Genomic DNA, 15,559 nt, shown 5'->3' on the forward strand with positions numbered 1-15,559 from the left:
TAGCGGGCTATTCAAAATAACACCTGTTATTGGAAAACCCTTTAGATTTTAAGTATGTTCTAATATTCTTTCTCTGTAAAATGCAAAAAAATGTACATGATGAAAGAAGTAAATTATAAGTTTAATTTATTTTTGATTAAATTGTTTGGCATTAATCTATTTTGCCTAGTCTGTAAAAAATACTGCATTTCTAGGTTATTAATAATTTAATAATTAAAAAATATATTTTTTTTTATACAAAAGTCACAGAAATAATCGAAGTTGACTGACCCAGGAGCTAAAGATCGACTATAAAACGGTTTTAAACCGTTTGCGCAAAAATCTTACGCAAAAATAATGGATTTCTTTTTCCCCAAACAAACAGAATTCGTTGGAATACTGTGACGTTATTCCGATTAGATGCGTATTTTTGGCCCACCAAAATTTTTTGTAAAATATCAGAACATATTATGCCTTTTATTTTGAATTAATTTATTTCAAGTTTCAATCCACTGACCCAATTTGCAAAAACCAAAAATAATTACAGGTATCCCTTGTATAACGCGGTCTTATACAACGCGGTTTCGATATAACGCGATTTGGAAAAATTAGGTTTCAGTACAACGCGAAATTTAGGCTTATATAACGCGAAGGGGAAAATACATAATTATAAAATCTGGTAACACTAATTTGCGTACCACATATTTATAATATGTAACGTATTTTTAATGTAAACCGGGAATTACCTTTTTTTGCCTTAGATAGATAGAATAGATATTAATCTAGCACCTTATTACGAAATTGAAAAGGAGCTTAAAAAAACCACCCACCAAAAACTGATAACAGATTTTGCAATTATAAAACCAGTAGAAGAACCACAAGGTCCCACAACTAGTTTCTTATCCAATAGCGAAAACTATGTTGAAGAAATATCTTCTGATGAAGCTATTGCTCCCCCAAAACGCCCACGTGCAAAGATTTTTGAAGACAGTGAAACAGATTAATTACCATATGAAGTTTGAAGAATAACAATAAAGTTTTTAATAAACCTTTAATTTGTTTTAATTGGTTTTTAAATTTTTTGTTTTGTGTTTTTAATTGTATAAGAAAGTCTGAACTTTAGTATTGAGTTGAAATATATGTGCATCTGTTATTTTGTATGTATTTTATTTAAAAAAAAAACCTATTGGAACATAACCCCCAAATTTATATGAAAACTATGTTTTAGATAACGCGGAATTACATAACGCGCAATTCTTCTGGAACGTAACTATCGCGTTATACGAGGGATACCTGTATATATTAAATAAACAAATATACCGGCAAATTCTTATCATTTTCAAACGACTCGCGCTGTATGATCTACCCAGGGTGCCCTGGCAAGTGCTTAGCGATTAAAATCTAATAAAACTAAGCAAATTCTGATGTACTGACAAATACCTATGCAGTTATACATTCGCTCATATATGTAGTACATACATACGAGTATACCCTATGATCAGAAAGTACCGGGAATATTTAAATAAAACAAAACAGAGTTAAATTTCAGGCAAATTTATTTTATCTCCTTTAAAATATGACCCGTCTGAAGCAACACACATGTGCCAGCGTTTAACCCAGTCCTCCATGCACCCCTGGTAGGCCGACGACGGGATGGCCTTCGGCTCTTCGTCGCATTCTCTTTGATCTCCTCTATCCACTGAAATCTCCTTCCACGAAGTGGTAACTTCAATTTGGGAAACAAAAAGAAGTCGCACGGGGCCATATCAAGTGAATACGGTGCTTGCACGATAGTATTTACTTGGTGTTTGGTCAAATAATACAGCACAATTTGGGCTCGGTGCGATGACGCGTTACCATCATGCAAAATCCAAAAATTGTTTGCCCACATTTCCGGCCGTTTGCGACGTACAGCATCTCTCAAACACTTAAAAACGGATAAATAATATTCATTATTGACTGTCTGGCCCGATGGAAGGTACTCATGGTGCACTACGCCTTCTTAGTTTATAGATGTTGACATTCTAAGGTTAAAAAGCAAAAACCAAATACATTGTTCTTGTTGTTTTTGCTTCACTGCTGCTACCTGTTCAATGTGCCTTTTTTCTTCTTATTTTTGATTTTCTCTAAAGTCAATAGAGATCTTTTGGTCAAGTTTAATTACGATATAAAGAAATTTTATTGCGATAGGAGTTTAAAGAAGTGAATTTGATTAGATTTGATTTCATACAAAAAAACTTGTAGTGAATTTTTAGTAGAGAAGAATTTCTTGGGAAATAAAAAGTCGGTCGCCAACACTCAACAAACAATTTTGCACTTCCAGCGACTTGGATGCCAATTGAGCATTAAATTGCATTTCCTCTTCAGTTATTTAAAACGATTTGCAGATAATCTGAGTGAGTTAAGCGAAGAGTATAGATAACAAAGGAATGCAAATACATACTTACATATGTATTATGGCTGATTACCAATGAAATATTTAGAGCAGTACTATTGGGGCGGTACATGCATGAGAGACGCGCGAAAGAAAGTTCAATTTATATATAGGCCTCTTTTTTCGCCAAGACGCACGCAAGTGGTTAATAGATGAAGCAATTGAACATACATAAGTATGTCGGCAACGCGGGAAGAGAAACGCCTTAAATTGCATATGTTGGTAAGGCAGTGCGTCTAATGAGCGCTAGCAGCGAATCTTACTCGATAACTTTGTTGTTGCTTTCGCATGCGAATTTTCGTCTAGTTAATCGAGCGGGGAAATGGCGAATAGAAGAGGCCTTATGTCTCTTCCACCGCAAATTTCTACAAAAGTTGGCACGCTAGGTGGCGCGGGTGTCTAGATATTTGTAAAAATCGTACTTATGGTCCGCTTTAAATGAACATATCTTTCGTGAATTTGATGAATGTTTCGTAATTTTTCACGTTCCTTTAAATGTAACTTGATGAATTTCATTGCGATTCCATTTACCTCCTTCTCTATATCCATACAAACAAATCTATTAAACAAATACAATTAAAATTTTCTTTTGAAAAATGCAACCATTCCATCAGTATTTTCTTATAACGTTGTCACGTTAAACTATCGTCAGTAAACCGACTTTACAGACAACCTCTTTTTTATGAGGAGCTTTTTCATGGCAGATATACACTCGGAGTTTTGCCGTTGCCTGCCGAGGGGCGACCGTTATTAGAAAAATGCGTTTCTTAATTTTGGTGTTTTCACCGAGATTCGAACCGACGTTCTCTCTGTGAATTCCGAATGGTAGCCACGCACCAATCCATTCGGCTACGGCGGCATTGGAGTTCAAATATTAACGAATTCAAATAAATACGATCAGGCATTGGAGTCCAAATATTAAAATAAATATGTATATACGGTCAGAAATTGAGCTATCGCCTCTGCAATCTAGATTTGGTACATACAAATTTTGAATCTATTACATAAATGTAGGTGCAGTATTTATTACATATAAGAAAGCATTTCTTTCTTTTATGAAAACTACGCATTGGGGAAAACTTTACTCTCTTGGTCAGTTATAGGTCGACTGTTCTCGAATAAGAAATTAAAAAAAAAAATTATTTTTACAGTAGATGGAAACCTTAACATATAGGGAATGCTAAGTCGTTAAAAATATCCATAAGAAAATAATTACATGAATATGCGTGTCTATAGTAAATTTAAAAGAAAAAGTTAGCAACGACCTACGGATGCAAGAGCTGCTAATTTCAGATTGTTTTCAAGTAAAAATGCAATTCCAAATTAGAATTTTAATCGCCAAAATACATATTTATGTTCAAATTAAGTTCAAAATATTTAGCTTTAATCTTCTAATTCGTGACTGCACATACATATCTACATACATTATTATATGTAGTTTATAAATGGAAAATTATGGATGCGCTTATCAAAATCAGAGCGATTAAATTGTATTGACATCAATCGGTTTCGCGGCAGCGATTACAGTGACTAACACTGATAAGGTATTTGTACAGATATGTATGTGCGTATGTTCAAAAGTACGAAAATATTTATAAAGTGAGCAGCTAGTAACTAGTTTCATGCTCTAAGCACCTCATTAATAAAATTCAAATAAAATGATAAACGAAAACAAAATATTGTATTTATACCCGAAATTCATAGACATATTTGTTTATAGGTGCGCTTGAACTTCTTGTGGTTTATTCGTCAATATAATATATTTTTATATACCTAATATATTTAGCTATGTATATACATATAGACTATAATCAGCGGTTTTGCGGACGAACAATCGTCTCTTCAAACATTTGCAATCAAAAGTGAATAGCGTTAATTAGGCCATTGCTCATAAACCGGTCTTTGAAAGTGTTTGAGAATTCTTTGGTATTTCATTTCAAATTGACTCCCATGTTCACTTTCATACTCATGCCCGTATGTACATACATATGTTAGTTACGAGAGCGTGGGTTCAAAGAGAAACATAAACAGCATTTACTCGTCTAGTAGGAAAGAGCGAAATGTTGTTATCAACGCTCCAGCCAATACATTTTGCTGAAATTGTAAATACATAACCCATTTGTTTTTAATTTTGAGCGTAGATACTTACGGTGTTTGAACTTTTTCGATGGAATTGACGTCTCAGGGGAGTGAGAGAGCGCACATCACAACCATGTTGCGTGATCGTGTTCAATTCGTTGTGTACGTACCATATGTATGTATGTATGTATCAGATTACTGGCATTTTTTTAGAGTTTTGTTTATATTTTCGCATTTGTGTACCATACAATGTGTGTATATCCCAGGGGTATATCCAGAATTTTGAGAAAGGGGGTTAAGCTAAATAAATTGTTTACCCGTTTTGGGAATAACACACATTGCGCATTATTAGTCAAGGCATATCAATACAAAGTGATAGCAGTAGCATAAAGAGAAATTAGATGCATTTTGATTTTGAAATTTGGTGGGTTATGGCGTTATGGTATGGCCTCTCTAAGTTAACCTTTAGGACGGGCTAATTTATATCTCGATGTACAGAATGGCTTTCAGCGATTTTGAAGCCATCAGCTGATTCGTTGACGTAACCGAGATCATGCCTGCGATTTGCTTACGCAAAAACTGGGATTGTGTTAGTGATATACGAAAAAAATCAACATAGTCCCCCCATAGTCCATTTTATTTCGTTGTCGTCTAAACAACGACTGATTAGACGAATGTGTGAATACGTGTGAAATGAACGGGCAGAATTCTGCTGTCGTGTAACCGGTGAGGTGGCAACCGAAATTACTCTCACAAATTTTTTTTCGGATGGCCAAATCTGGTAATCTATCATCCTTGAATTTATATGGACCGATTTTTTCCAATATCGTTCCTAACATATTCGGATTCTACATGATTTTCTAAAAAGCAAGTCCAGGCTCGAGGCTCTCCCCAAATTTTGAAGGAAGCCATATTTAATGAATAAGAAAATAGAGAGGAAGTTATGGGTATGAAGACAGAAAGAAAAAAGTATATAAAACCAAAATAATGGCAAATACGTTGTTAATTATAAAAAAAAATTACGATGAGAAAAAAAAAATTAATTTTGAAGACAAAGAGTAGAAAGGATATAAAAGCAAAATAGTTGCAAATACTTTGTTAATTATAAAAAAAATGTATGATGAAAAAAATAAAAATGAAATTAATTTTGAAGGCAGAAAGTAGTAATTGTAAAAAAAATTAATGATGACAAAAAAAGAAAAAAGAAAAAAAGGAAAAATGAATAAAAATGAAACAAAAAAAAAAATTTTTGTTTATGCAAAATTTTATTTTTTATTGTTTTTTTTTGCAATTTTAGTTCGACTTACATAAAAATAAAATAATAAATTGCACCCAGTCTCATCTCTCATTAAAACATAAACCATTCTGTGAATAAAAAATAGTTATCAGAAATAAATTATTCGTCCCGAAAACTCACAAGTGCAAGTTTTATATTAAAAAATAACAATATTTAAAAAAAATTAATGATTATATACTGTTGTTAATATTAACTTTAACTCCATGGATAAATTTGACGTCTAGGACACGTCATGCCCTAGGAGCGGATGATGTGTTTTGTTTTTATTAATTTATTTTTGTTTTGCACTTCCAATTACTTGAAGTCATCTTAATACTATTGTATGTACATACATATGTATGTCACTAATATTTTAGAAATAAATGAATTCTTACGTAAAATATACTACTCCAAACAACCAAAAAATATTTTCTCAAATATAATCCGTATCCAAGGGGTTAACTTCGTATTAACTAAAGTTAGCTTATTTTAAAATTTTGGGTAGGTGCTTGAAATTTACTTTAGAGCCATGTTCTTATAGATTTTTTTATGTAAAGAAATAATTTTATGTAAATAAAATTAAAAGAACAATGTCGAAAAAATTTACCCGCCATAATGCAAATATGTTGCGTATACTACTTACATACCACTTATATATATGCAAGTAAATAGGTGCATAAATTTTTATGACAAAGCTTCCGAAACTCGAACACAATTCACGTTTTTCGAACATTGTTTCAAAGCCATATTCTAATTTTCATTACCAACTTCATTTCAATTTTAATGCTCTTGAACTGCACCAAAGTGAGCGTGCAAGTGAGTGTTAGTGAGCAGCTGTAAAAACATATGAGCTACCTTGCACAGCAACCTGTTCAGCATGCCCGGCATTTTATATGAGCATTGACTAAGTGCACGTGCTTGACAGTTGTGCAAGTGCCCACTACCATTTACATACTTATATGGATTCCACTTGACATAATTTTCGGTTTTAACTCTTGAATATGAAAAACAGAAGAAACAAATCAAATAATTAAATTGATTTTATTCACATTGACTGAAGTAGAGTCAGCTGTTGGATAGCTTTGAGGTTTAAATTACAAGTAAAACTTGGTAGGGCACTTACTTGCATGTATTACTGATAGGCTAGTTGAGCTTATGGAATACTTCATAAATATTCATAAGTACAAATTGAATACAGTATCGGCGCACTTCTGCGCACCCATTGCAAAATTACAACTTTAACAGAAAATTCGTTGCCATATATAATATGATCGCCATCTCATACGTCTGCTAGTCATTTCAGCTAAAATATAAAATTAAAAAAAGTGTGAGCTGTCTCAAAACTTGAGTGCACTGGTTAACTGGCTAAATGAAAAATGTGTTCAGATGATATCAAAGAAATTCCAAGAACTTTCAAACAATATTGCTTCGGTTAGTCTTAGTGGGCACACTTAGCCAAAAAAAAGGGTATAATATCAATAGAATAGTGCAAGGTGCACAGAGCTTAAGTGTAATGAATAACTCAAACATTAAAGGTGAAAAGTCTACGTGGCTATAAGAAAGTTGTACAAGCGACCCCTCAAAGAGCTTTTGAGTCATCCGCCATGGATTCTTCTTCTTCTTCTTGATTGACGTGATAACCGCTTAATCGATTTTAGCCGAGTTTAACAAAGCGCGCCAGTCGTTTCTTTCTCGTACTAACCGGCATTAGTTGGACATGCCAAGTGAAGCCAAGTCCTTCTCCTGATCTTTCCAACGCAGAGGAGGCTTTCCTCTTCCTCTGCCACCACTAGCTGGTAACGCTTCGAGTACTTTCAGAGCCGAAGCGTTTGTATGCATTCGGACGACATGACCCAGCCAACGAAATCGCTGGATGTTTATTCACGGCACTATGTATATGCCCTCGTAAAGCTTATGTCGTTCATTGTTTCATCGTCTCAGAATCTTTCTCTCAAACACTCCAAGCGTCGCTTCATCGGATGTTGTCATCGTCCAAGCTTCTGCGCCATACGTTAGGACGGGCATGATGAGAGCCTTGTGTTAGTTAGTGTTAGTTTTGTTCGTCGAGAGAGGAGTTTACTACTCATTTGCCTACTTAGTCCAAAGTAGCACTTGTTGGCAAGAGAGATTCTCCGTTTGATTTCAAGGCTGACATTCTTATTGATGTTAATGCAGATATCCTGGATTGCTTCGGCTTCTCGCTCTAAAACGGATGTTCGGGAGCTACCCAGAGGGTACTTGGGCGCAGCCCGGAAATTATGAGCTGCTTGGATCGTATGCAGAAGAATCGTTCTGGCCACTTCCAAGTGAATGGTAATCAGGGACTTTCACCACTGGCATGAACTTCTACATATGGAACCATCCTCTTCCATTATGGATTCCGTTCGGCAAAAAACCGGTCTCGCTCTCTGCGCAAACATCGAAAGTTGCTGATTTGTTAGCCAAGAAACTTTCTCACCACTCATCCCCTGATGGCCAAAGGACATTGTTGTTGCCACAATATCGCAATGATTAAGTAGCAGTACAGTGAGTGCTTAGGCGCCTGTTTTAACCACTTTCTTTATTGTTTATGTAGGTCATAGGATCGCTATAGATGACAGTTTAACTACTGATGTTTAAAGCGCCAAGTCAACTACTTTTGCTTTAGAGGGTTTGGGTGGAAAGACTTATCCTTGAGAGCAATATATAAGTAATCAATAGGCGAAGATCGGTGGATAGATTAGGCTAGGTTAGTCAAGTTGCTTGTTTAACACAAGAGACTCGGTGGCCCTGAGGTCCATTGTGATATCTGCATTTGTTTTCCTTACCTTAACTAAGTTGCTCAAACCACTTAGATCTTTTTAAGAAGGTAACTAGTCCCTCCAGTGATACATTTTGCAAACCTCCCAGCTCCTCAAAGAAATAATCGCCAAGATATTTGGCACGGCTTCTGTGAAGTGCAGGACATTCACAGAGGAGGTGTTGTATCGATTCAATTTCTTCTTCATCTCCATAGACATTTTGTTCTTTTAAGATTCTATTTTGGCCAGAGCGCTTTGATCATTACAGACTGCAAAGTCATATGCACTGGCACGAGGTATGGTCTAACGGCGTCTGTCTCATATGCGATCTGTCCCCATAAATACCATCATACCTACTTCTCGAATGCGAAGCCATATCGGGAGGACGTAAGCGTCTCGGCCTAGTTACGTGGGAAGAGAAGCACATAAGCTTAGCCCAACCCAGCGCCATCTTAGGTTCCAGTAAGTGAACGAACTGGGTTTGGATGAGTTATTGTGAAGAGTGGAGGACTCAATAGATTTTATGGTCTAAGTGCTAGCCTCTACCTATCTAATTAGCTATCTACATGTTTTCAAAGAAATTGAAAATTATTTAAATAAAACCTGTGCCCAAACAGTAGGTGTCCGAGTGTGCCCAATAAATTTTGTAAACTTGCCATTTTCAATTTATTTGTTCCTATTTACAGAAAACTTTTTAATTTATGTATTTAAAATTTCCTTTTTTCTATTGCAGCGCGTCTACTATTTGTCTCTGGAATACTATATGGGTCGTTCACTCCAAAATACCATGATTAATCTTGGTATTCAGAGTGAATGTGAAGAGGCTATGTATCAGCTGGGTTTGGATATTGAGAACCTCGAGGACATGGAAGAAGATGCTGGTTTGGGTAATGGCGGCTTGGGTCGTTTGGCTGCTTGTTTCCTGGACTCTATGGCCACTCTCGGTTTGGCTGCCTATGGCTACGGCATTCGTTATGAATACGGTATTTTCGCACAGAAGATAATGAATGGCGAGCAACAGGAGGAGCCTGATGATTGGTTGCGTTATGGCAATCCATGGGAGAAAGCACGCCCAGAATTCATGAAGCCAGTACACTTCTATGGACGTGTCATTGATACGCCCGAGGGCAAGAAGTGGGTGGACACACAAGTTGTGTATGCCATGCCATATGACAACCCCATTCCCGGTTATGGAAACAATCACGTCAATACGTTGCGCTTATGGTCGGCTAAAAGCCCCATCGATTTCAATCTGAAATTCTGTGAGTAAAATTGAATTTTTTTAGCCAGTTTAAACGATTGCTATGTAAATATTTTCAATATTTCAGTCAACGATGGTGACTACATCCAAGCTGTGTTGGATCGTAACCTTGCTGAGAACATTTCACGTGTACTCTATCCCAATGACAACTTCTTTGAGGGTAAGGAGTTGCGTCTCAAGCAGGAATACTTCATGGTTGCCGCCACTCTCCACGATATTGTACGTCGCTACAAGACCTCCAAATTTGGTTCAAAGGAAACCGTGCGTCATCACTTTGATCACTTTCCCGATAAGGTCGCCATCCAATTGAACGATACCCATCCATCGTTGGCTATTCCCGAATTGATGCGTATCCTCATCGATGAGGAGAACTTGGATTGGGATACGGCTTGGAATATTACTGTACGTACCTGCGCTTACACCAACCACACCGTGTTGCCAGAAGCTTTGGAGCGCTGGCCCGTTTCAATGCTCGAATCCATTCTGCCAAGGCATCTACAAATCATCTATCATATAAATTTCTTGTTCATGGATAAAGTGGCCAAGAAATATCCAGGTGATTTTGACCGTATGCGTCGCATGTCGCTGGTAGAAGAAGATGGCGAGAAGCGTATTAACATGGCTCACGTGTCCATTGTGGGCTCTCACGCTGTAAACGGTGTGGCTGCCATCCATTCGGAAATTTTGAAGAAGGATCTCTTCCGCGACTTCTATGAATTTGAGCCACATAAGTTCCAGAACAAGACGAATGGTATTACTCCCCGTCGTTGGTTGTTACTTTGCAACCCCGGTTTGTCCGACTTGATCGCCGAAAAGATCGGCGACGAATGGCCAGTTCATTTGGAGCAGCTTGTTGCTCTAAAGAAATGGGCCAAGGACCCCAACTTCCAACGCAATGTGGCGCGCGTGAAACAAGAGAACAAACTGAAGTTAGCTCAAATATTGGAGAAAGATTATGGCATCAAAGTGAATCCCGCCTCCATGTTCGATATTCAAGTTAAGCGTATCCACGAATACAAACGTCAATTATTGAACTGCTTGCACATCATTACTTTGTACAATCGCATCAAGAAGGATCCCACAGCCAACTTCACACCGCGCACAATTATGATCGGTGGCAAGGCTGCTCCTGGTTACTATGTAGCCAAGCAGATCATTAAGCTTATCTGTGCTGTGGCCAATGTTGTCAACAACGATCCGATTGTGGGTGACAAGCTGAAAGTAATCTTTTTGGAGAACTACCGTGTCACCTTGGCCGAAAAGATTATGCCTGCTGCTGATCTCTCCGAGCAAATCTCCACTGCCGGCACTGAGGCATCCGGTACTGGTAACATGAAATTCCAGTTGAACGGTGCACTCACCATTGGTACCTTGGACGGCGCCAATGTCGAAATGGCTGAGGAAATGGGCAACGAGAACATTTTCATTTTCGGTATGACCGTGGAGGAAGTTGAGGCGCTTAAGAAACGTGGATACAACGCTTACGATTACTACAATAAGAATCCCGAGATCAGACAATGCATCGACCAAATACAGGGTGGATTCTTTAGTCCAAGCAATCCCAATGAATTCAAAAATATTGCAGACATTTTGCTGAAGTACGATCACTACTATTTGTTGGCCGATTATGATGCATACATCAAAGCACAAGAATTGGTATCGAAGACCTACCAGGTGAGAGCAGCTTTTAATCGTTATTGTTTTCTTTAGCGTGGTTTTGTTGTGAATTTAGTTGCAATATGGCTACGTGTTTTTTCAATTTGTTTTTAAGGAAACGAAAAGAAATATAAATCGGCATTTCCCATTAATAATCGATTTTATTGTTTTTCAGAACCAAGCCAAATGGTTGGAAATGTCCATCAACAATATCGCTTCCAGTGGTAAATTCTCATCGGATCGCACCATTGCCGAATATGCCAGAGAAATTTGGGGTGTCGAGCCCACCTGGGAGAAACTGCCCGCACCTGAGGACACACCAGTGGCAAAATAAATTAATTTTGATTTTATGCTTTTGAGATTGAACTTTATTTTTATTAAAGTCCATTTATGCGGAACTGTTATTTAATTCAAAAACAAAAGCGCACCCTTATTTTATCCATATTTCTGATATTTCATTCTAGTAAAACTAAAACCACACAAATTTTAGTGATGAGCTAAAAAACGCAAAAGATTTGTTGATATAAAAGCGAACTTTAAACGGCCAAAGAACAAAAGGAAGTAAGTTTAAAAAATACACAAATGTCCTATAATTATACAAGTTACAACAATGAAGAACTACTAATGCAACAAAAGCCTACCGTAACAGCTCAGGAAATACACAATTTTTTTAACTATTGCGAGATATCGGCAGAAAAATGAACAACGTTTAAATTTACAAACATACACATATTTTAGGATATTTGATTGATATTTTTATTAACTATTATTAAAAATTAAGTCTTTTAACGAATTGTTAAACAAAATACATGCATACATTTAACTATACAATTCTAGAAGCTACTAGCAACGCATGTGCGACACTAAAGAATTGTAAACATTTAATGTAAAAAATGCTTAGAGATCGTTAATAAATTTGATCCTCAAAATGGAAACTAAATATTGTTGTTGTTTCTCTGAAACATCAGTAACACATGGCATAGTGAAGCAAGAAGTCGGAAAGCCATTACTTGAAAACCACTCCAACGGGGGCGCTGAAAATCATTCTCAGCATGCCACCTATTGACCTTATGGCGGAAAACCTGGCGGCGAAATCCGCGAGGAGGTTGGTGGCTGCTGGAGTATTCATCTGCAGAACCTTCGGTCACAGCTCAATAGGAAAGTGGAGCTCAGGTTGCACAGACTACATGACTCCGCACTTTAGTTGGGAGAGAAGGTTTCGCACTACAATTGAAGAGGAGGGATGGCACAAAGGCATGAAGCCTGGCCATAGTATCATACTTTTCACATCTATACAGACGGCTCCAAAACTTCAGATGGAGTGGGAGCGGGTATTTACTGCTCAAAACTAGGGGTAAGGCAGCGTATCAAGCTGCCAGAACACAGCAGTATTTTCCAAGCGGAAGTTTTTGCTGTGGGGAAAGCCGCGGAGTTTGCCTACACTAGAACAAGAAAGAACTCAACAATTAATATATGCGTGGACAGTCAAGCAGCCATAATAGGAATAAGCTCATATTGTATTAAGTCCAAAAATGTTCGACGGAGCAGGGAGGCCATAGAAAGGCTAGCCGCAAACAGTAGGCTGCATATCTATGGGGTACCTGGTCGGAAAGGCATTATGGGGAACGAAATAGTAGATGATGTAGCAAAAAGTGCTGTTAGACTACCATTTGAAATAAAGAACGACATACCAAAACCGCTAAATACAATATACAACGAAATGGACGACTACATGAAAATACTAGTAGAATCTAGATGGACTAATTTGACCACATGCAAAACAGCAAAAGTTATGTGTAGAACTAACGACTCAACTCGTTCCTATACTCTCGCGAAAGGACTACAGAACTATCAAAGGTATGCTAACAGGTCATAATCTACTGGCTGCACATGCGTACAAGATAGGGATTGCTAACACGGACAAATGCAGGAAATGCAGAGAGGATGTTGAGGAAACTTTAGAACACCTTCTGTGCGTTTGTCCGCAATTATCAAAAACGCGTTTAAAATGCCTGGGAGCCCCATTGTTTAAGGGTCTGGAGGACGTCTCAAAAGCGGATCTCCCAGCGCTGCTTAGATTCGCCAAAAGCGCTGACATCCTACATGATGTCTACTTTAGGTATTCATAGAGGTCGGTCTCCATCTGGTATCGCTAGGGACGAAAAGGTCTATGCGTGGCTTGTTGCCAACCAGGCTAACCTATCCTATTACTTGAAAAGTGTGGAAGACGTAAATGAGACACTTCATGCAGTTATTTGCCCCAGGAGTGGATGCTGTGTCTAAGACGTCATTTGAGTTTAGACAATCAGCCCTATCATAGAATTCGTCGTAGAAAACCTTCGAATACGAATGTCTAATACGAATACGAAAAAATTGAATTTCGCCGCGCTTTAGTACAAACTGCACAGAAAAATTCACGATCTGACTTCACAAAAAAGTCAGCATTAGCTTCTGACAGGTTAACACATTTTAAGTGGAAAAGTTCCTTGCATTTGGAACATTTAATTTACGGCTGACCGCGGTCGACTTTTTGCTTGCAAGTGCAAGGCATGCTAAAAGTGTCCAAGTAAAAATTAAAAGTTAACAATTACAATCGCACTAAATAAAAATATCACACCGAAAATGAACTAATCGCACATCCAAGCTGTTCGACGGTCAAAACAAAAAAAAAAACGTACGATTGTACGATTTTTGAACACAAAAAACTATTCGCGGAATACAACGGAACAATTTATATTTTCTTTGATATATTTTGCATTCAACAAGAGATTTAAATCGCGGAGAGAAGCGCGTGTTGTTAAAACATAAAATGGAATCTTCGAACGCGTATAAGAGGTATATTTTGTATTTTTTTTATAAAAGTGGTAAAAGTGCAACAACTGCTGCTGCAGAAATAAACATTGTTCACGGAGAGGACATCGTGAGTGTAAGGACTGCGCAAAAGTGGTTTTCAAAATTCCGAAGTGGTAACTGCGACGTGGAGGATGCCCCGCGCGCTCGTCGTCCTGATGTCTTTAACTCCGACGCTTTGCTCGAACTCGTGGAAGCTGAGCCAAATTTGACAGTCGATTTGATAGCTCAGAGGTTAAATTTATCGCAAGGAACAGTTCACAGGCACCTGGTTCAGTTGGGAAAGGTTTCAAAGCTGTGAAAATGGGTTCCGCATAGACTTTTCGTCGCCAACCTTCAGCAGAGAGTGAATGTGTGTTCTCAGCTGCTGCAACGGCTTGAAAATGAAAGTTTTCTTAACCGTATCGTTACTGGTGATGAAAAATCGGTCCTTTACAATAATCCTGTTCGCAAACGTCAATGGTTAGACACAAATGAAACACCAGAACCGACCCCTAGAGATGGCCTTCACCCCAAGAAGATTCTCGTGTCGTGGTGGGATATGGTCGGTATTGTTTATTATGAACTTCTGGAACCAAACCAGACGATAACTGCTGATTATTGTTCCCATCAGCTATCAAACCTGAATGAGGCACTTAACAAAAATCGACCGTCTTTAGTGAATAGACCCAAAGTTTTGTTTCACCACGACAACGCAAGACCTCATACCGCAAGGCAAACATTAGGCAAGCTGAACGAGCTCGGATGGGAGCTAATGCCGCATCCACCATCCTCTCCGGATATTGCACCTTGTGATTATCGCCTTTTCTGTGGACTTCAATCCCATATGAGTAACAAGAACTACTCCTCAAAAGAAGCTAGAAATAGGGATATCGAAGCGTATTTTGGCTCCAAGGACAAACAATTTTTTGAGCAGGGAATTAAAAATTTGCCTAAACGTTGGGGAGATATTGTAAATAATGAAGGAAAATATATTATTGATTAATAAATACTTAATAATTATTAATGTTAAAACCACCTTTAAAAACTTACGAACTTATGGACTGACCTGATAGAATATTGAGATATTGGAGACTTCGCCGTACTTCAATCGCTTCAAGCAAAGCTGTCATTTGGTCTCATTTCGTATATTTCAGTATTGTGCTATTCATTTTTTACAGTTATCCGGGCCAAGCAAGCACAGTCAGCCTGCACCTTAGCGCCTGGGGCTCTTGCTACGGAATTCTAGCTATTCACCCCCTGTC

The 15,559-nt window shown here is 37.7% G+C and overlaps 1 protein-coding gene across 1 annotated transcript in view; it reads left to right on the plus strand.

The window, feature by feature from the left end:
* The window catches only part of LOC128865286 (glycogen phosphorylase), a 33,185-nt gene extending 20,780 nt beyond the window's left edge, over window positions 1–12,405 (plus strand). The window contains exons 2-4 of the mRNA XM_054105456.1: window positions 9,282–9,810; window positions 9,877–11,483; window positions 11,641–12,405. Of these exons, the coding sequence (XP_053961431.1) occupies window positions 9,282–9,810; window positions 9,877–11,483; window positions 11,641–11,799 (2,295 nt within the window). The 3' untranslated portion in view covers window positions 11,800–12,405. The remainder of the gene's footprint in view (window positions 1–9,281; window positions 9,811–9,876; window positions 11,484–11,640) is intronic.
* Window positions 12,406–15,559: the final 3,154 nt, after the last annotated feature.

This window comes from Anastrepha ludens, chromosome 5, assembly GCF_028408465.1.
Source record: "Anastrepha ludens isolate Willacy chromosome 5, idAnaLude1.1, whole genome shotgun sequence".
Lineage (NCBI taxonomy): Eukaryota > Metazoa > Arthropoda > Insecta > Diptera > Tephritidae > Anastrepha > Anastrepha ludens.